The sequence below is a fragment of the Scylla paramamosain genome, chromosome 16 (genome assembly GCF_035594125.1).
Source record: "Scylla paramamosain isolate STU-SP2022 chromosome 16, ASM3559412v1, whole genome shotgun sequence".
Lineage (NCBI taxonomy): Eukaryota > Metazoa > Arthropoda > Malacostraca > Decapoda > Portunidae > Scylla > Scylla paramamosain.
Genome location: NC_087166.1, coordinates 740,881 through 762,305, shown reverse-complemented (window position 1 = coordinate 762,305; position 21,425 = coordinate 740,881). Strand labels below are relative to the sequence as shown.

Here is a 21,425-nt window from a genome sequence, read left to right as displayed (position 1 = left end):
TATTATTAAAGATAATTTTTTTTCACTTTTCGTTAGCCATAAGCTGCTCGACTGAAGCCTAAAACGAACGCCAAAACAATTCTTGTGTGAAAGTTGGAGAAGCAACACAATTACTAAAATCTTATGACTCATCTCAGTAAATATAATTATACATCTTGAGGTTTTGTTAGAGAAACGGTTAAAGGATACAGCTAAACTTATGGATGACAGAGCGATGGGGAAAGGGAAAGCCCAGCTACAATTTCCCATCATGTGAGACCTGGGGCCACCCTACGCCATGGTTGCGGCAGCAGAAACATTTGTTGGCCGATTCAACTCTTGCATCCATTGTTCACAGGACAGTAACGCCTGGCGAGTGAGATTTAATTAAGGCCTGTATTGGCAACCATCCAGGCTAGATTGTCACCAGTGATTTCAAGACGCTGTGCATATTCTCGTCTGGTCAGCCACGCTGTGTTGGTGCGGCAGCCAGCTGTGGCACACCTGCTCCCGGAAAGGTACTAACACTTGTGCCCGGCAGAGCTGCGCACTCTTCGCTTAGCCTTGAAGTGTTTTTGGCGATCACTAATGTCAGTAAGATAATTACGTATAACATACATGGGAGAAAATCACAACGTCACTTCCCTGTAGCGCCCCTGTTTAACTGATAGAGAATCGTTTACAACTGAGGGCAGAACCAAAAAATAATAAATAAATTAATATATGAGACGATCGACAACTGCAAAGAGCCACATTACGCAAAAAAATAAATAAATAAACAAATAAATAATAAATAAATATAAATAAATAAATAAATAAATAAAAGCTTTGCTATTTCCGGTATATTCTTTTTCCTTCATATTTCATTAATATCAGGATCTCAACTTAATCAATTATGTCAAACGAAAGATTGTGTCCAAGGGTTTGATGTCATTCTATTAATGGCGCCTGCCTTTTCTTTCATGATTTCCACACAGCCACAAACACACACAACAATCATCATTATTGTAATTTTCACAATAACTTTCATTTAACACCTTGTTTTTCCTTTAGGGTTGGCGGGTTTATAAGCCCTTTTCCACATTTTGAGCTCGGCTTTCTTCTCCTGTGTTCATCCCTCTCTTCTATTCGTTCACTCGTTCACACACTTTTAATTCTTCAGTTCTCCCACCGATCTCGTTTCTTCTGCCTCCAATCGAGACATTCTTAGGAGTGCATGGTCCTCCTCCATCTTGACAAGCCCATACCACCTCAGCCTTTCTCGGCACATTCATCACACTGGTTACTCGACACTTCATCACCTGCTCGTCAGACAACCGATCTTCCTCATCATCCTGCAGTCATTTTGGTGTCCATTTTCCCTGTCTTTTCAGTTCTCTGAAAAGACAGCTTTTCCACAGACTTGCTGTCCCAGGAAGTCTCCTGTGTGAGGGATTGGTGTGCTATCACATGGAACACCTTTACAAATGAGGCCTCCATGTACCACCTCCTTGACACCAGTGAGGGGCTTGTGTCTTATGGCACAACACATTCCATGACTCCTGTAAGTACTCCTGTTACCTGTTAAGGCCCCCAGTTATTGATGTCTGCCCCTGACTGCTGGCAGGAGGATCCCTCCTGCATTGATATTTATGATGGTGTCATGACTTGCATGATACTGGAGTGAATTTAAGAACAGTGATGTTGGGAATTTGTAATCAAGCTTAATAATATTTGATCACTGGCAGACGCTTGACTGCAGGTTAGGTTTGTTCAGACAGGATCGTAAATCTTGCCAGTGATCCTGACCCTGCCTCATTATATAATAGGTGGAGTTAATCCAAAGTTGTCATCGCACAGCACCACTACTCATTCCACTTTTGACATCCTCAGTAAGGCAAAAAAAAAATACTGTTCTATATTTGTCTTTATTGACAGTTTTTACAGGTCATAAATTACATATGATCCACATTTTACTAAATTAGCATCATTTAAATTTTTTTTTTAAATATCTATATGGTCTCAATTGACTTCTATAAAAAATTTATATTCAATAAGAAAACAAAGTCTTATACTCAATATGAAACAATCATAAATAATTACAACAGTAAGATGCATAGCTTTCCTGTTTATCCTCTCCTTGCAGTCACACTTTTCATAATAGAAAAAGGATCAGCAACATAAACTTTCTCCATCTCTCCTGCACAAACTTCTATAAAAGAATCACCCGGCCTAGGGCTCCTAATTATACAGTAGAGCATAAACCAAAGAGCATCTACTGTGTAATCTGTATACTAAGCCTGAGTGCTTCAGTGTCCTTCGATCTTTAACACTTCTCTTTTCTTCTATTTCATAATAAAAGTTTTCACATATGCCAGCTAATTTTTGTCATCTTGATAACTTCAGCCTCACGACATTCTCTCTATCAAGTGAAATCCCATTTCAGTCATTACTAAAATTTTCCTCAAAACAAGAAAACGGGTTGGAAGAGGGGTCTTGGGTAGCTGATGCATAATTTCCATAATGCTGCAATGACACAGGTTGTAGTTGTACTTTTCTGCCAGCCAGTATGTTGGTCCCAGCAAGTGCCTAAAAATTGTTTATCTCATCAACATATGTAACTGTAAATTCAAGAACAAATAGCACAGTAAGACAAGTATTAATTCTTTTTTCATACTGGGTTTAGCTTCCTCTCATAAATTCTTAAACTAATACATCACTGCGTATATGTAGTACTTGGATTTTTCAGTATGCATATATTTAAGTCAATCTGTATTTGTTTATTGCCATTTATTATTACTACGATGGTTGAAGTGGCATCAATGATTTATTTGGTACAAAAACAATTACATGTTAACACTCGCTCATTTTAGGAAGTCACTGAGGTGTGAAGTTCTTATATTGTCCTTGTATTCCCTACCTGTTGTTGAGACTGACTAATACCTGTTGTACAGACTGACTAAAAGGGACAAAATAAAAGAGCAGGGTATTATCTTCCAAGGGAATTCTATACATCAGAATGGTTTAGGAAAGTATTCTTCAAGATCCCACCTTGTAAGTGCATGATAAAACAGAAATAAAATACAAATTATATATAGGAAACACACTGTGAAGTCAGTTTTTGGTATGGAAAGCCGGAATTCTGCAATATTTTGAAATTAAAATATTTTGGTAATTTGAAGTGTACTGCATCAAAGTCCCATCCAAACCTTGAAGCTGCTTTACTTTGTTGCATTACATATCACTACTGTCTTTTGATAGGTACCTCATTTTCATGTTAGGACATCTTTTTGCTGTTACATTCTATCTGAATATTTATTGAAATTAAAGATCTTCCACTGCATCATGTGCAAGAATTATAAAAGGCAACACACTATAATGTTAAATTCTTTGGTCTACTTTTACACACTTTAAACAGAAAAACCTCCATAAATCAGTTGATGATAGTAATCTATTAACAATTATTAATTATTCAATACAGTTTTCAGTATCATTTCTTAACAGTGAAAATACATACATGTCCCAAACAATATAAATTTTACTTAATGTGAAATATAGAAACACTATATACCTAGTTTGCCATACATAGGTAATTCTTTCAGTATTGTCCAAGTAACCTAAGATTAACCATCTTTAAGTGTCTTTATTGTGCAGTTAACAACAACAACATATGAAAAATAAAAAATAATGGTACCAAGTAATGTACGAATCAATAAAATTCAGGTACTTGACAAAATTATTTGATGCCACTTCTTTATCCTTTAGATTGTTTCTTTTTTACTGTAACCCTCCCCCCAATAATTTAGCATATTCTATAAAATGCCCTCTTTCCTCAACCAAGTTTTTTAAAAGGCTGTGTGATAATTTAATTTAATTCTCACAAAGTATTTTTTATATGGAAAATATATTTTCATTTATTTCCTGACAACGTAGCCAACACAATGGTGCGTGAAATTTGAATGATGATTTTCTTCTTTACTGAATCTTATGCTGCTGTTTTAGCTGCTTTTAGTTATGCTGGAACTTTGCAGCTGCAACAGACCAGTGGTTGGAGGTCTCATAGTCTCTTAAATATTTCATGCACTGGTAAGAACATTATTCTCAATTTCATTGTCTTATACAAAAACACTTCCTGTAACATCATTCATCTAAAAATAGTAAATTAGTTTCAACAGCTTTGACAATGCATTTCCAGACTGAAGAACTAAATTACAAATAATCCTGATGTTATAAAACTGGTCAGATGAAACCCAGGATTCAGACCATTGTTATATAATTCATGGCTAACAAACTCTAACTTCCTCACTTAACTCCAATAACACTTATGTTGAAAATCAGATCAAATTAATTATTAACACATGCCAATAAAGAGAAGACTTTAAACATTTTGTAGTAATAAAAATTATGTTGAAAATCAGATCAATTCATTATTAACACATGCCAATAAAGAGAAGACTTTATCATTTTTCTTACTACAAAATGATAGACTTTAAATATTTTGTAGTAAAAAAAATGATAGCCTAAGTAAATAAATATTGTCTTTTCAAATTTTAAAATGAAATGAAAATTACAATAAGGCTTTCTTCTTTTGTAATTCATCATATTCAAAATAAAGCTAATATACTCTCCCATACTTTGAAATTTCTTATTCTTTAAAAAATGTCTCATCAGTAAATTTTCAGATATGATTTTCATTACAGGAGCAGGAAGAACGTGTGACAAAGGAGAGAAGATGGTAAAGGTACTTGGATACCTAACACTTGACATCAGTTGTAATTTATGGCACCAAAATTCCTTGCTGAACTACACATTTCTGAAGGTATGTATGTTGCTTAAAGGGCAGCTATCTGTGAACCCCAAGAAAGTTTAAAGGTACAGTTTTTTCTTTACATTTGAAGTAATTACTATCAACAAGCCACCCCAACAGAATTTACTCTCATCTCTCCAAATCCTCTGCCCTGCTGTCTTTAATAATTATACCATCAGGATTAATTCATGATGAGTATCAACATAAGCCTCCATAATCCTCCTAATCCACTGTCAGCAGCCAATCCATTATGGTTGGTTGGATGCCTGATTCATATAGATTTTCACAGTAAGTTGTAGCCCACTTTCACTTATATGATTTTCCCATTCTGCATATGCAAAGATATTTTGTGAATCACATCAGTTATGCCCAGACAGAATCAAGGTTGAGCCAGAAGAGTTTTGTGTAACACTGATCATTAAGCAGAGCTGCTAAAATTTTCTTTGTGCAGCACTAGTCATGGGACTATCAGGCTCACACTTCACTGATCTTGCACACAAAGTAAAAAAGAAAGATGTAAGTAAAGTGAACATATATGAGTGATCCTGGAAAAATGGAAGTAAGAAGTAAGAATTTTTTGCTGCTGTTATTATATGAAAAAATCTTAGCACTGTTTGAGAACCAAGCAAGAATGTGTGCACATAATACGTCTAAATGGAAAGCAATTGTGAATCATGCCAGAGTAGCTGGGATGAATCAATTCTGTTATCAGGTCTTGATGCAGGAATATAGAAAATAAGTTAATATAGATGAAGAATATTTACAAATAAAAAGATATAACAAATTATCTCTAACAATGACAGAATGGTTCTTAGTTCTTTTATTTATTCATTTTTTTTATTTGCAGCACCAGAGAACCCAATGCCTGTGAGTTAAGGCCTTAGTGTTGACAGACAGTTCCAGCTTTCATCCTCACAGGTGCACTTGTAAGTACAAAAATATTATGGTGAATATCAGATTGTCAAGAAAGATTACATGAACACAAAAAAAGGCAGTATAATTGTATTGCAGCTAATGACAGTGATAGTTATTAAATTTTTTTTTTTGCTAACAATGTCAAAACAAATTTTTAACCTCATAGTTGTTACTACATGGCTCATGAGCACCAAACCTTGAACATAGTCATTTCAGCTCTTGAATTTCACGCTGATTTCTTGCTTCTCCCAGTCCTGAGCTTTGCACTCTTACTAATAACTACCATCACCCCTCCCTGACAAAACCCTCATATAGCTCTCCCATTACCTTGACTGCTTCCAGGTAAATGGAGTATATTAACTTGAAGAAATTTATCTAATGCAAGATGGTACAGAAAAGTGCAGGTAGGTGTCACTTGGCAACAAGATGGTGTTCTAGAGGGAAAGGCATTAGAGAGGCTAGTAGGGTCCAGTACTTCAATTTGCTAATCCATCATATCCACACAAGGAACAAATCAAGTGAATGGGGAAAAACAACAATCATGCATTTTCACAGTTCTTTGGTACAGGACACATTAATAAGTGCCAGATAAGAAGGATGATGTCACACATTCTCCACTTACTGTAATGATGTATGATACATTATATATACCAAATTCACATGACTAATTCAGAGCTCAACTGAAATGTCTGCTGCATTTACAGAATTCACTCTACTTGTTAAAAGAATGAAGTCAAATCAAGCTGGGAGGACAGAAGTACAAAATGTCACTTCAGCTGTCTGTATAAAAAGGGATAGTCTTCATTTTTTGTCGAATTGCATGTCTATCAGTTTAAGAAAATACATGCCACATGGAACTTTGCATTTCCTGGAAGATTGCTTAAAGATAACAAACACATTACCACTTGTATAAAAAATATGATACAGTATAGAAAATGATGCAAATACATTTCCCAGGAGTTTAGGATTCTTGGAAAGTACAAGGTATAAGAAAATAGCATCAGAAATAGATAACCATGTTACCTAACACAAAAAATTTAAATAGGAGAAGGAAATGCAATTTGTTATTTCTAAATAAAAGTTATGAATAACCAATTAACATCCTGAATGTTAGTCATTTGTAAAGGATCAATCTGTCTCACTAAACACCTTTCATCAATTTATGACTTGCCTGCATAAGGAGAGTGCTATTGCTTTTGTCCTATTATTAGCTGCACATATGTAAAACTATTTCAGGAGATAAGTCAAAAAATATGGAACTGTAGATTCATGTGGCATTTAACAATAATTTATTTACATATTTAACATGACTGGCTTCACTTTGATAATTATAATGAAAAAATAAATAAAAAATAAAAATATATATACAAAGAGAAAACTTAGGATCTTGTTTATGCCAACCCACTGGTGAGGGCCAGGTCTCACTTAATTTGTGGTCAAATACAAAACTAGAGATTCACTTTTTTTTTCAGTATTTATGGTAATGTTTTGTGAACTATGCTCATAACAAGTTAAGATGAAAAGGATTCCAATATTTAAGATGCTTTGCTGCCACCTACCTAACATTCTTAAATGCAGCTTTTATTGTTCAACTTTGTATGTAGGATGTATGGCATTCTTTCTTGGCAATCCAGGCATAGGAATCTTTCAGGTAGTTATAAAAGTTTTGTATTCATATAAAATATAATGCTCAAAGTATTTTCAAAATATTCACAACAGATCTTCAAGCATAAAGCCTGAAAGAAAATCTTTGTGGTTCAAAAGAAAAAAATAATAAAGTATAGGAAACTGAACTTCAGGTGAAAAAGAAACTAAATTGCACATATTCAACTTTCACTCTTGACATGTCATGACCACCAGTCACACAGTGATTTGCTCACACACACATGACCTTCATAAGTGGCCTGCACTATATACTTATTAAAATATAGAGCACATTCACCTGGGAGAGGGCCCCTTCTCCCCACCATGGTGTTGTACATGCCTTGGTTGTCTAACTTCTTTACTGTGATACTGGCTGCACCTCAGCTACAACAGGAGTTGCACTTGTTCCATTATTAAGGGACAGGCTCTGTTGATCCTGATGAAATTTGTCCACCTGAAATTGATAATGCACATATAACAATAAATGAGAAAATTACTTAATTAGAAGCTTTATATAAGCACATATGAATGTCACATCCATATCTGTAGCAAAGCATGTGCTACATGTGTAAAGGTAAAACTTAGAATACATGGAACAACACTGGAAGTATTTTTATTTCTTCCATTGTCCTTTTCACTTCTCATATTGCTACTACTATAAATGTATTAACAACTTGTGACAGTACTACATACATATTTCTTATGTGGATCATAAGTTCCTAGGTGTGCATTAAGACTTTTCTGTAACCTCATTCCCCACACTAAATCTACTTTCCCCTCCCCCAATGCACCTTGTCCCAAGTAAATGGAAGGAAGAGATAAAGAGTGGGGAGGGCACATGTGTATGCAGATATCTTCAGAAAGACCAGGAGAGGAAAATATAACCTTTCCTTAATTCTGCCTAACCATCCAGATCTTTAGGGTTATGGTTATACTTGAAGAACATTAACATGTGATTACTTTCTAGATATGTCTGCATACTGAGCTAACATTCTCCACTGAAACTAGACTTTCTTGCTGAACTGAGAAATTTGTTTTGTAATACTTTCAGAATGGCAGTGACCAAGAAGAGAATACTCCAGCTTTAGAGGTATGGCTGATCCTGGAACCTTCAAGCTCTAGTGGGTTGTATATGAAGTCTTGTTGAGAGAGTAAGCTAACAAGCTAAAAAGGCATCTGACCTGATGACACGGACATACTCATTAGCAGTGAGGTAATTGTGAAAGTAAGAAAGTTTTTGAAGCAAAGGTTTATGATCCCTGGCTAGGTTTGGAGTCCTTGTAATTTAATGGTACTGCAATTAATAATTTGGTTAACTGCAAAAAGTCTGTTGCTTCATGTGTCTATTTAAATTACAGTCTGTTGCTTCATGTGTGTCTACTTAAATTAGATCATTATACAGGGGCACCAATTCATTTCATATTGTGTTGAAGACAAAACAGAGTCACTGCCCACCAAGTGAAGACAAAACAGAGTTTACTACCCACCGAGTGAAGACAAAACAGTCACTGCCCGCCAAGTGAAGACAAAACAGTCACTGCCCCCCAAGTGAAGACAAAACAGTCACTGCCCCCCAAGTGAAGACAAAACAGAGTCACTGCCCGCCAAGTGAAGACAAAACAGTCACTGCCCCCAAGTGGAGACAAAACAGTCACTGCCCCCCAAGTGTTGACAAAAGTCACTGTCCACCAAGTGAAGACAAAACAGAGTCACTGCCTGCTAAGTGATGTACATACACATTATAAAACAATTACCTTTCTTATTATTATATTGGAATAGTACTGTAATGGCAATGTTCCAAGAAGCCATCCCATCCGTACAAGGACATCTTAGCTTCTTACAATTGCTAGTTCACACACACACACGCACACACACACACACACCTCTGCAGAAAGAGGTGGCAACCGAAAGAGCTTACAAGCATAAAAACAAAAATGCTCTCTCTCTCTCTCTCTCTCTCTCTCTCTCCATAGACCCACAGAATGTCCCCCCACGGTATGTTTAAAAACCACAGCCTCTCTCTCTCTCTCTCTCTCTCTCTCTCTCTCTCTCTCTCTCTCTCCACAGACACACAGAATGTCCCCCACAGTATGTTTAAAAACCACAGCCAGTCAAGGCCTTTTACTAAAAGTATCAAGCCTTTGTAAGTTTTTGGGTTTAACCTTAATGTGCCACAAAGAAGACTCTTTTTAACCCCTGAAGCCGGCAAAAAACTATAGTTTAATCTATACAACATCCAGGAAGGGGATACACTTTCCATCACTGTAGTTTGTAGACCTTGTCATCTGCCAAATTTAAATAAAGATTGCTGTAATAGCCTGGCAAGTCCTAAACCTACAGATACATTTTTGGTAAGACTGAAATTGAAGCTACCAACTATCCAAACCTCATCAGTTCTGCAGGTAATAAAAATGCTCAAAAAACTAGGTGTATTATCGAAATGGATGTTACATTCTGTAGTGTTAATTGCATGATGAAATGTCTCCAGATACTCACAGGAGCAAAAGCACAACTCATCATGTTACAACAGAATAGGCATAGCACTCCCAATGGAAGGAAGACGTTCATCCTAAAGGTTAAGAGGGTGGAAACTAAAAGGGCATGAGTTAACCATAGTAAGTTCTATAATTCATTTAGGTGTGTGTGTGTGTGTTTATTAAGTCTCAGCCATGTCAGCCTGTTATATGGACAGGTGGACATGAATACAGAAAGAACTTAAGAAAAGATGGCAATGTGCAATATTAAAAACATAATTTAGAACAAGATGGCAATATTAAAACAATCTTGTCAAACGTATGGCTCTTATCAAAAGCTACACACAAAACCTGCCTTTCTTATTATTATTTCATTCATGAAGGAATTTATAGTTGTGAGATATGACTATATTGCAGCCTGGCAAGGCACCATGGATGAACAAGACAGATGCACAGGCATATATGGAGACATTCAAAATGATGATTACAAGTAATAAAAAATGAAATTCCCACTGGTACTGGTACTGGTATGGGGTACGTATATTCAGCCAAGTACTGCAACATGAAAGCTACATAATTTAGCAATAAAACTGACACACAATACGTACAAGTTTCTTGACGTAAGGAAGAGTCTTTGAGTTGGATTCCTTGCCTTCCTTCTGCTCCTTGACATTCTCAATCTGGTATGGGGGAGAGATGATCACCTGACCCATAACCAAAATGCTCACTCCAGCCCACTTGACTTCTTCCATCCTGTAACAGGTGTACCAATTTTAAAATGGCAGATGATTTATAAAAGTAAATATTAATTCATAAAAAAAAAAATCAGGATTATATGCACATCAACCTTCGAGAAAACATAAAATGTCTACAAGTCTATGACAAAAAACTTACGTTTTACGAATGTGAAGGAACAGCTTCTGGCCGATGGGAGACACGCCTGACTGCATTGCTTCAATTAATCGTTGTTTTTCATCTATACTTTTCTTTGCCCGATTACTAAGCTAAGGAGAAAATTTAATTAGTTTTTAGGAAATACATCAGTATACAAATACATGTAAAAAACAATTGCAATTAGCAAATGCACAGTCTACACATGTTGTTCAACAGCCTCATCAGTTAGCAGCAGTTAGTACTGCTGCTAACTGATGCTACAAAGGCACACCAATGGCACAAAGAAGAGAACTCCAAAGTTTAAGGATGCACAGGAAACCCTCACTAATTCAAACTAACAAAGTGGAAACCTTGGTAGAATTAGGCAAAAGTTGTATCCAATGGTTATCTTAAGCCCCTTGTGTCTTGACTGTCTTGGTGCAGGAGGAAGAGCCCCTAGGGAGGGAGGTGGTCAAGATGCACCATATTCATAAGAATCCCTTCTTTTCTACTCTATATTGCTCTTTATGTCAAATCTAAATGTGCCATTATATCCAGTAGTTTATATATGAGAACATGTTTTATTCTACATGTGCTTTCATAATTGCTGTCAATATAAATTATAAGTAAACAAAAACTTTATTCTGAATTTAAATTCCCCATAATTACTTAATTACCCAATCATGTTTTGAAATCTATTTTTATTTGATGTAAAACTAATTACTGATTTTCTTGTGACCAAAGTGGTGAAATAAATATTTCTAAACCACGCAAAATCAGAGAAATGGAGCACATTTCCTTATTTGTATAGAATAAAATACAGTAAAATCACAGAAAATTCAAACCTCCATTCAAATCATGGAAAGTTAAAAGAAAAATTCAAGCTGAACCTCAAACATCAAATTATGCAAAGTCCTAATTATATATGTAAGTTCAAATAAGAGAGGATTTACTTAAGTATATATTATTAGCCTTGCCATGTGATGGCCAAAGTTTACACATGCTACTTATGTGCCTGCCAAAGTTTGCATATGTTATTAAATTCATTAACATACACCAGTTAATTTATAAAGTTCAGCAAGTTTACACACATGGGAGGTAACTTTCTCCTTTAAGGGAGTTTACAGACACAACATATGCTTGGAAAGATACTTCAGTGAACATCAAGGTTATTCATACACGTTCCCAAGAAACTGTCTACAGCACTATGTGTATCTATAAACCAGGTTGACATCCCAACTTGAAGGCATGGCAGCTGAGACAAGAGATCACATCATGCTTTGTCTTATGTACAAATAAGATACAGAGGAAGGTCTCCAGTCTCCCCACTTTTTCTGTCCCTCTTTGTTTCCATGCTTCACAGGGAATACAAAGGCCATGTAACAAAACCCTCACATGTGCTCCAATGTAGATGACAAATACCATGAGAAGTGTACATGGTATTATAGATACGGACAAATCAGTGACTAAAATTATAAAAATTGAAGGAAAAGATCAAAAGGTAATGAGAAATACTCTTACTTTACAAAGTTTACATATTCATCAAAGAAAATTGTATTACTTCAAGAAAAAGCTTTTCTTCACTCATGACAGTATTTTTTTTCTAAAAGGTTGAAGAATTAGTAACGTGATGAATGGCATTCACAGAAACTCATTACACCACCTTTTAGATCAAGACCTAATTCTAAGGCAACTTCAAATGATCATCTATTTATTGCTTCAATGCAGAATGCTGAACTCTTAGGAAGAAAAGTTTTCTGTATCTTAAAGATATATTTTCTATGAGTTTTCAAATTATGCACATCATCTTTCAAAGCTACATTTGCCTCTGAAGTCCCAGCAAGGAATGACCCAACAACTGGTCCATCTATGGTCTACACACAATGCTCATTAGTGCATTGTTTTGTGTGATGCCAACATGTGATCACAGGCTGCAATCTGTTGTTGTAAGCTTACATAAACTCACTGAAAATTGCAAGACTTGCAATAAATTTTCCTGTCCATACATAAGAGCCCAGTTTTGAACAAATAAAGATCCAGTCTAGGAGATCCTAATCCAATTGATACCAAAGAAATTATGTGATTTAGGCACAGCAAGAGTCAAAGTTTTATACAAACCTAAGCAAGTGTTTACAAACTTCTGATTGCAGCTGTATATTTTCATATGCTTAGTTTAAATGTCATGACTATTGCAATAAATCATTACTAATAAAGAAACCCCATACAGCAGCAGGAAACCTGAAATTTGTTAAATAAATGTTTAAATATCCATCACCCATGGGTATTAATTAATCAGATTCATTCGAAATCCTACAATTTAGTCTAGCTCTTCTGAAAAATAGATTTTCTAAGTCCATGATTGTGAGGATTCACTACAAAAAATCTAATACATATATGACAAATACAATGAATTGTTTTGGCCAAATTGTGAGAATGTCACAAGGAGTTTGTAAAGAAAGTGTATGAAAGTGAAACTAAAGGTCCTAAGAAGAAAGGAAGACCATTTGGATGATAGAAAATTAAGATAATTGAGAACATGTGTGGAAGAAGTGCTAGTAAAGGGATGAGACAAGCATGAAAAGCATTTGGATAGACATAGGTGGAGACTTTTCTGGCATAGTCACTCATGGCATCTGAGATGGATGGATACACATCTATCAATATTTAATTATGGACTCTCAAAGCCCCAGGTATATTGCTTCAGGTTAAGGCTGCCTACCCATCTGAGAGCTAAGCATACTCATGAACAAGTAGACAAACCCCCAATCATAACAGTTGGGCCCAGCACTACCTATTAGTGTGGCAGCGGATTCAAGCGTCAAGCACTGTGTATAAACAATTAGCAGGAGCTATGGAACCTACCCAACAGCAACAATATTTACTAGCATTATGGCCAAAGGGTTAATGCCATGTTAGTATAAGAAAGCATCACTATAAATCTGTAGCATAATTTTCAAAAGAATTATACATAATTCATATTTTATGAGACACAAAATTGTATTAACAAGCAATTTCTATTGGCCTTCTTGTGAGTGGACAATGAGTTCACCAACAATGCCTTGATGTGATACTGGGTGCTTTCTTTACCTTGTACAGTAAGACCCTGATACCTTGGCATGGATGGGGACCTGCCCATGCTGAGATGTACAGCTTTCCCAGATATCTACAATTTCAAAAGACAAAGTTTCAATAACCATACTCTCATCAAGACCTCCAGTCATTAAAACATAGCAATGCACCAAGACATCCTGATAATCCACAAAAATGCAACATCATAGCAGTTTTGTTCCTATGTTGATGGAATCACCAACAAGATTACACAATATAATAGTATAGCAGTGCAGAGCACACTTGTATTTATATGTCCAGTTCAGGCAACACTGAACTGCATGTACTTATAGTGGAATATTAGAGTTATACAGAGAGTGCACATCATGATACAGGATGCTGAAGCAAGCTGTTATTGTACTTAAGCAATCTTAGCTTGCTTGCCAAGGGGGAAAATGTAGATTTTAAAATCATAAAAACTCTGAATTCTGCAACAACATATAGGTAAAATCTTATACGAAGGTTTGTCTGCATCTGGTCTGATGAACTGATCAGGTCAATGTAGGAAGAAAAATTAATTCATTATGCAACAAGAAAAGCTAAACCAGTTCTGTTGTTAAACGTGATGCAGAGAAACTGAGGTATGCCGTACAACTGACCCTTAAGCAATGTGCAATGTGGTCGGTGAAAATTGGTCCTCTGCCCCTTTGAGGTCTAAAGGCCAAGATGTGAAGGAGTTCTCATGGGTATGTTTGTCAGCATGAAAGCATGCATGTGGGCATTTGTCTCAGCCACTTGTGTTCAGGGGACATGTCAGCCTGATACAGATACTTTTATTAAATAAAAAATATTGCAAAGGCAATGAATAAGTCCTAAATCTGCTAAGTAACTAAGGTATTTCTGAAAATTAAAAAAGGAAGAAGATTTGTGCTGATATCCAAACTCAAACCATCCAAATTTTCAGATGATAAATATCAAGATACCAGGGTCTTTCTGTTTTTGCCAAACACAAAAGATTAGCTTTACTTTATACCAGAACCAAAGTCTTCTGCTGTGAACACTTAAACCATAACCACAAGAGTGGTACACAGGCAGTGTTAGAGAGAGAGAGAGAGAGAGAGAGAGAGAGAGAGAGAGAGAGAGAGAGAGAGAGAGAGAGAGAGAGAGAGAGAGAGAGAGAGAGAGAGAGAGAGAGAGAGAGAGAGAGAGTATTCTGTGCTGTATGTAGGTATGACATTTTAAGAACACTTAAAGGGAATGATGCTCACTTTAATATGCAGTATGAGACAAATCCTTTTTCACTACCCAGTACCTCTCTCTCTCTCTCTCTCTCTCTCTCTCTCTCTCTCTCTCTCTCTCTCTCTCTCTCTCTCTCTCTCTCTCTCTCTCATTTCTTCCATGATCCAGGGAAAGCAGTTGCTAAAGGAGAAGATCCTCAACCTCTCCTCATCCAAATGCTCCATCCATGCTTGTTCCAACTATCCCTCTAATTCAATTTATGTCATATAAGTACTCGTTTATATTTCCCTTTCTTACAAGAACCCTCCATTCTATTCATACACTTGATATATATATATATATATATATATATATATATATATATATATATATATATATATATATATATATATATATATATATATATATATTCTTTACTCATACTTCCAGTTTCTTCCCCAAAACTACCTCAGACTCTTTAACTGCCATTCAGTCTATCAAGTATGCAAAAGTCTTCAATACACATTCCTTAAAAACATGAGAAATTAAAAGTTTTGTAAGAAAATAAATTACTATTACATAAGCAGCATGATTATGGCCAACACCTGACATGTGCCTATATATGAAAGCTGACACCTGATTCCCCCTTGGTATGTGGGCAAATATTTCAGTAATACAACTAACACTATGAAAGTCACTCATCACAAATAGACTGTATCAACACATCTCAAGTGTCTGAACACATTTTTACATTATCAAATATCAAGGAGTGTGCACTCTGTAAAATGCAGTGTATTTAATGAATTATGAACATGAATACAACTAAGCATGTAGTGTAAATACCTACTGAAAATTTATTTAGCTCTAATAAATACACCATTAGGGGTTACTTTATATAGCACGGAAATGCAGAACACAGCAATACATGTACCTTTCAACCATAAATACTAGGAACACTAATGCACCTAGCTGCCTTGTGTAAAGTATTTTATATTTAATTATTCCCAGCCTTTGCAGCCTATGAATAAGTTGGCTGCCCATTTACATGAATCCATTATTCTGGAGCTTCTAACACTCTGAGCATGGAGGCACCTTCACTCCTGGATGCATCACCTGAACCTTGCAGAAACTATTCAAGAAAAAGCACTTTCATAGAGAACAAAATATAGTCTCACTCCAGCCACTTCCTCACACACACTAATGGCTCCAAAAATTTGTTACATTTGTCAAGTTTCCATTAAGAAATGTTTCAAGTGATGCATTCTGGTCTACCTCATGTGGTATATGATGTAAATAATCTATCCAAACACAAGTGCATACTATTTATATTGACCAGGAACAAAAAACTGCCACACAATCTGTACAATTCCATCAAATGCAGTGCAATGATTAGCCTCAAAAGCGTCCACTCAAAAATTTACTTCCTAACATTAAATCTTAAACTTTATTAAATCAAGAGCAATATATTGAAAAGGAAGAGCAATGCTTCAAGATAACTTGAATTTCTAATTTCATAAATGTAAATTTCTTAAGATTTGAAACAATGACAATGACTGTTTTATTCATCTAGTTTGATACTGACTAAGCCAATAGCAAAGGGCGGAAATAAACAAACACAATTTTAATACACAACATGAGTACAGTGGAACCTTGGTTCTTGAACTTAATTTGTTCCTGAATACAGTTTGAAATCCAATGTTCAGAAACCGAAACTATTTTCCCCATTGGAATCAACGTAAAATGGATTAATCTGTTCCCAGACACCCATCCGCCCTGTCTTAGCAGTTTCCACTGATAAGATGGCCATTTCACAACATCTCCAGCTCAGAAATTATTTATCCAGGAAGGATGCAATGAATGAGCTTTGTAACTCATCAGATGATGCTGTTTAGATTGTGCAGGTATTCTCTTTGTCAACAATCTAGTGAGGAAAGCTTTACAGAGTGACAAAGAGCAAAGCAACTCACTTACCGCCAAAATGAAGGTGATCATAACACTTTGACATCTTGCTGCTGAAAAAAGCTACTGGAAAAATGCAGTTGTGCAGTAGTGATGGCATTGTGAGGTCATCTAGAGAACGACGCGTGACACGGGATTACTCCTGAGCCAAACGGAAACTGTTCATTTACATTGAGTCTCTTCAAAGGGATCACATTTAACTTATTTCTGTGCCTCTCATCCAAATACATAAAAATTAAGGAAATAGTTAGAGAAACTATAAATGAGTAATAAACAGCAGCTTTTGTTTGTTGTTTAGTATTTGAAATAAAGTAACTTTGTTCGAGAACTGAATTATGGTAAAGCAAATGAAGCAATTGTGAGTTCGAAAATGGAGGCGTTCAGTAACCAAGGTTCCACTGTACTTTAATCCAACTCTCATTAATTTTTATATGAAAATTGCTCTTGGCTACTTATGTGATGAAGCTAATCATTAATATATAACTCAACAGACTCAAGACACTCACCTTACTAAGGTTTAAAGATGGCAGTGAAGGTAAAGGTGAACCAGCAGCTTCTCTCATTACTGTGACTTGTGACACATAGCTGAGATTTACCATGTGAATATCATATGTCGCTGAACGGCCATTGCTGGAGGGGGATTCTGGTAATTCTTAGATAAGGAAACACAACAGTATTTTGCCTCAAACGTGTGGTTGTCAACGTTTTTTAGATATTAACTGTCTTGCCTCCAGGTAATGGTAGCACCTCATTTCATTTATTTTCATCCTTCCCTATAATATTTCCTTTGAATTTTTACTTCTACAACCCAGTTAGGTATTTATTTTTTATCTGTTTCTTGTACAGCTTGTGCTGGAGGGAGTGGACGGTGGGGTGAGAACACTAATTGCAAAAAAAGTAGGCTAAGCTAATAAGGTTATGTTAGTTAATAAGGATTACTATCCAAGAGGATAAAACTATATCTTTCTGATAAATGTTGCTTTTTTAAAAGAATATAATGTTTGCCTTTTCTGGGAATCAATAGGTTTTCCTTACTGGGGGCCGCATGAGTAAAGGAAAGACTAGCAATTCTTTGAAAACACAGCTAAATCTATTAAAAACACAGTTTTGACTAAAAATGTTAATAAAACAAATGCATAATTACCTAGTTTAGGTTATGTTATGCTCAGCAACACACGACCAATCCAGCGGAGAACCATTAAATCATTTTCTACTTTCTCTTTCTTTACTTTCATTATGCATTTCCTTTTAATACAATAAAATATAAATGCATCTTCCAGCCCATTAAAATATAAAATCACCTCTGAATCAAGGTGAAAATTGCAAAAATATGAAGCTAAGCTAAGAAAACTTGCTTTCAAGTTATTTTTTCTTTGGTTGGAAATTGAATTTTTTGTTAAGGTGGGTGATTACTTTGTATGTAATTACTTAGCTTATGTATAAGTAACCAGTATTAATTTTACAAGTGTAGTAACTTGTAGTAACAATGGCAACATCCTACTACACCAGACCACTGCCTGGCCTATTTTAACCCTAGGCTGTATCTTAGCCAAAAGAAATATGAAATAGGGCCACATGACTCTTCTTAATATTTACTCTCTGTTCCTTAGGGTGTGTGGGGGAGGAAGGGGGGGGCAAAATGTCAACAGACTGATTTGCAACAGAAAGTGATGGTAGATTACTTAAAAATGCATCAAAAGCTATCAGAAAAAGTTTTGTTCGCCACTGTAAGTACATAAAGTAAGTAAGTAAATAACTAACTAAGCAAGCAAGTGTCATCCTCAGCTTGGAAAATTATACACAGGAAGGATTCACACACTAGGCTGTTACATAGAGGTTTGATCTACACACAAGAATCATTTGATTAAAGAGAGTACCAAAACTTATTATAGAACAACCCATTTCTGAATTATAGAGGGCGTCAGTAATACCATTCTTTCCCCACGGGGCTATTGGGGAGGGCAGCCCTAGCACACATGAGGCTGAGAGGGGGTGGAGGTGGCTGGTATGAAGCAGGGGACACCTTGACTTGAACACTGCTTCCCCACTATACAAATATGAGAATGCGCTTTGCTAAATAACAAGTTTTCATCAAAGGGAAAGATTAAGTTAGGATTCAATTGTTTCGTTACTTTCACGGCTGATCTTTTCATTGCCCTGAAGAGACAAATCCCTACTCTGACTGCCTAACCTCGACACACACACACACACACACACACACACACGTGGAAGAGGCGCACCGTGTAGCAAAACAAACACAACCCGTTATCCCACCAGAAAATTTGCGCCAAAACTGAGAAAAATAAACAATTGATCTAGACACTTAATAAAATCTTTCCCTATATTCATAGACCAGCTCCCAACACCGTGTGCCTCTTACCTGCACCTCACAATCACCACACACTGCACCTGCAAATAATTGAGGTGAAAGTAAAAATATAGAGGCTCAAAAATAAAGACCATCACAGACATGCCCTTAATTTAGGGTCCGTAGTGGCTTGAAGTGAGTGATATAAAAGGATACTCAACGTTAGGAGCTTCACGTGCGGATCAAAGGCTAATACTTCGCCCTGCAGGTCTTCATTAAAGCACGTTTTGCAAGTTACTGTGCTGCCAATATTAAAGCACTCGTTAGACTCCGCCATCTTGCCTCCAGTGAGCGAGGGTCCAGGCACTTATTGAGCCTACTTATAACACGGGGATTGATTGTAAAAGACACATGCTATCTGCATAAAGAGGGAAAAAGATGACTAAAATATATATACATCAAAAGACAAGTAATAGAATACATAAAAATGCAAACAAAAGGAGTAATTATTTAGATGGGTAAAAATAGGGAAATTACAAAAGAGCATCGCCTTTACAACCTTGAATAGATGCTTTGAGAGGACAGGGTTTGGGATCTTAATAACTATAGAGTCCAATGCCAACGTTCAAGATGTAAACATTGAAATATATATTTTTTTTTTGTTCAATTTTCTTTCGCTGAGACCTGATGATGATCATCAATAAAATATATCTTACCACAAAACCAAAGAAACAAGTACATTCACAAAGTAAAACAGATAAACAATAGTTACATAAATCTAACAGCTAACATTAATCGTGTGCTGTTGTATTTCCGTCTCAAACAGGAGAGGAAGCAAGCACCGAGAACGTGTCTGTATGTTTCTAATATTATAGATAGATACAGAGATAGATTGATAAAATAGATATATTACTCCCAGTGAGGTCTAAAGCACTGTTCAGGGGGTGCTGTGAACTTATCATTAAACCCAGTTGTGACCTCACTGAACGCTTCCCTTTGTGTCTCACAATACAAGGGGGCAGTCACAGCCTGCCCTCTAAAGACAACTCTCTTCCTCCACACAAAACTACAAGCACCTAATAACACACAAACCCTTCACTCAAAAATTTTAAAATCATCATGGCGACTCCTACACCAGCCTCGGAGTCCCCATCTGGGGAGGGGACCATAAATGGGGAGGGGACCATAAAAGCTTTGATTTCCAAACTACCCTCCTACGGTTTCTATCCTTCTCTCTGTAACTTCATCTCAAGTTTCCTTTCTGACTGTTCTATTGCTGCTGTGGTAGACGGTCATTGTTCTCCTAAATCTATTAACAGTGGTATTCCTCAGGGTTCTGTCCTGTTACCCACTCTCTTCTTATTATTCATTAATGATCTAAACCAAACTTCTTGTCCTATCCACTCCTACGATGATGATACCACCATGCACTTTTCCACGTCTTTTCATAGACGTCCAACCCTTCAGGAGGTAAACCTATCACGCAGGCAAGCCACAGAACGCTTGACTTCTGATCTTTCTAAAATTTCTGATTGGGGCAGAGCAAACTTGGTATTGTTCAATACCTCAAAAACTCAATTCCTCCATCTATCAACTCGACACAACCTTCCAGACAACTATCCCCTCTTCTTCAATGACACTCAATTGTCCCCCTCTTCTACACTGAACATCCTCGGTCTGTCCTTTACTTATAATCTGAACTGGAAACTTCACAACTCATCTCTAGCTAAAACAGCTTCTATGAAGTTAGGTGTTCTGAGACGTCTCCGCCAGTTTTTCTCACCCCCCCAGCTGCTAACTCTGTACAAGGGCCTTATCCTTCCATGTATGGAGTATGCTTCACATGTCTGGGGGGGTTCCAGTCATACTGCTCTTCTAGACAGGGTGGAATCAAAAGCCTTTCGTCGCATCAACTCTTCTCCTCTAACTGTATATATATATATATATATATATATATATATATATATATATATATATATATATATATATATATATATATATATATATATATATATATATATATATATATATATACAATTTTCTTTTATACGTGATTCGGCATCTCAGTATTTCGGGTCTAAGGAATATTGGCAAAACCAGAATTCAATGATAAAAAAAAAGGCTCCAGAATTAAAATACGGTACATCACAAATATTGCAGAAGTAGAAAACCTGTAACACTTGTCTTGTGCATCATGACGTGCGCACCCCGATAGTCACCT

General features: G+C 36.2%; 2 protein-coding genes across 5 annotated transcripts in view; one reads left to right on the top strand and one right to left on the bottom strand.

The window, feature by feature from the left end:
• Positions 1-9,640, top strand: part of LOC135107875 (cuticlin-4-like) — a 337,646-nt gene extending 328,006 nt beyond the window's left edge. The window contains exons 16-19 of the mRNA XM_064018221.1: positions 1,353-1,522; positions 4,659-4,777; positions 5,613-5,691; positions 8,376-9,640. The gene's annotated coding sequence lies outside the window, so the exon portion shown is untranslated. The remainder of the gene's footprint in view (positions 1-1,352; positions 1,523-4,658; positions 4,778-5,612; positions 5,692-8,375) is intronic.
• Positions 1,873-19,581, bottom strand: LOC135107878 (protein LSM12-like). Of its 4 annotated transcripts, none has more exons than XR_010272026.1 (7): positions 19,421-19,581; positions 17,403-17,539; positions 13,782-13,834; positions 10,693-10,797; positions 10,407-10,551; positions 7,623-7,778; positions 1,873-2,547 (listed from the first exon to the last, which is right to left on the bottom strand). XR_010272026.1 is itself a non-coding variant. In XM_064018234.1 (7 exons), exons 1-6 carry the CDS (start codon positions 19,539-19,541, stop codon positions 7,683-7,685), a joined length of 657 nt encoding a protein of 218 aa, XP_063874304.1. In that variant the 5' UTR covers positions 19,542-19,581; the 3' UTR covers positions 1,873-2,547; positions 7,665-7,682. The 4 variants fall into 4 exon arrangements, 3 of the variants coding, with proteins under 3 accessions (XP_063874304.1, XP_063874303.1, XP_063874305.1); XM_064018234.1 differs by having other exon boundaries at positions 7,665-7,778; XM_064018233.1 differs by having other exon boundaries at positions 1,873-7,778.
• Positions 19,582-21,425: the final 1,844 nt, after the last annotated feature.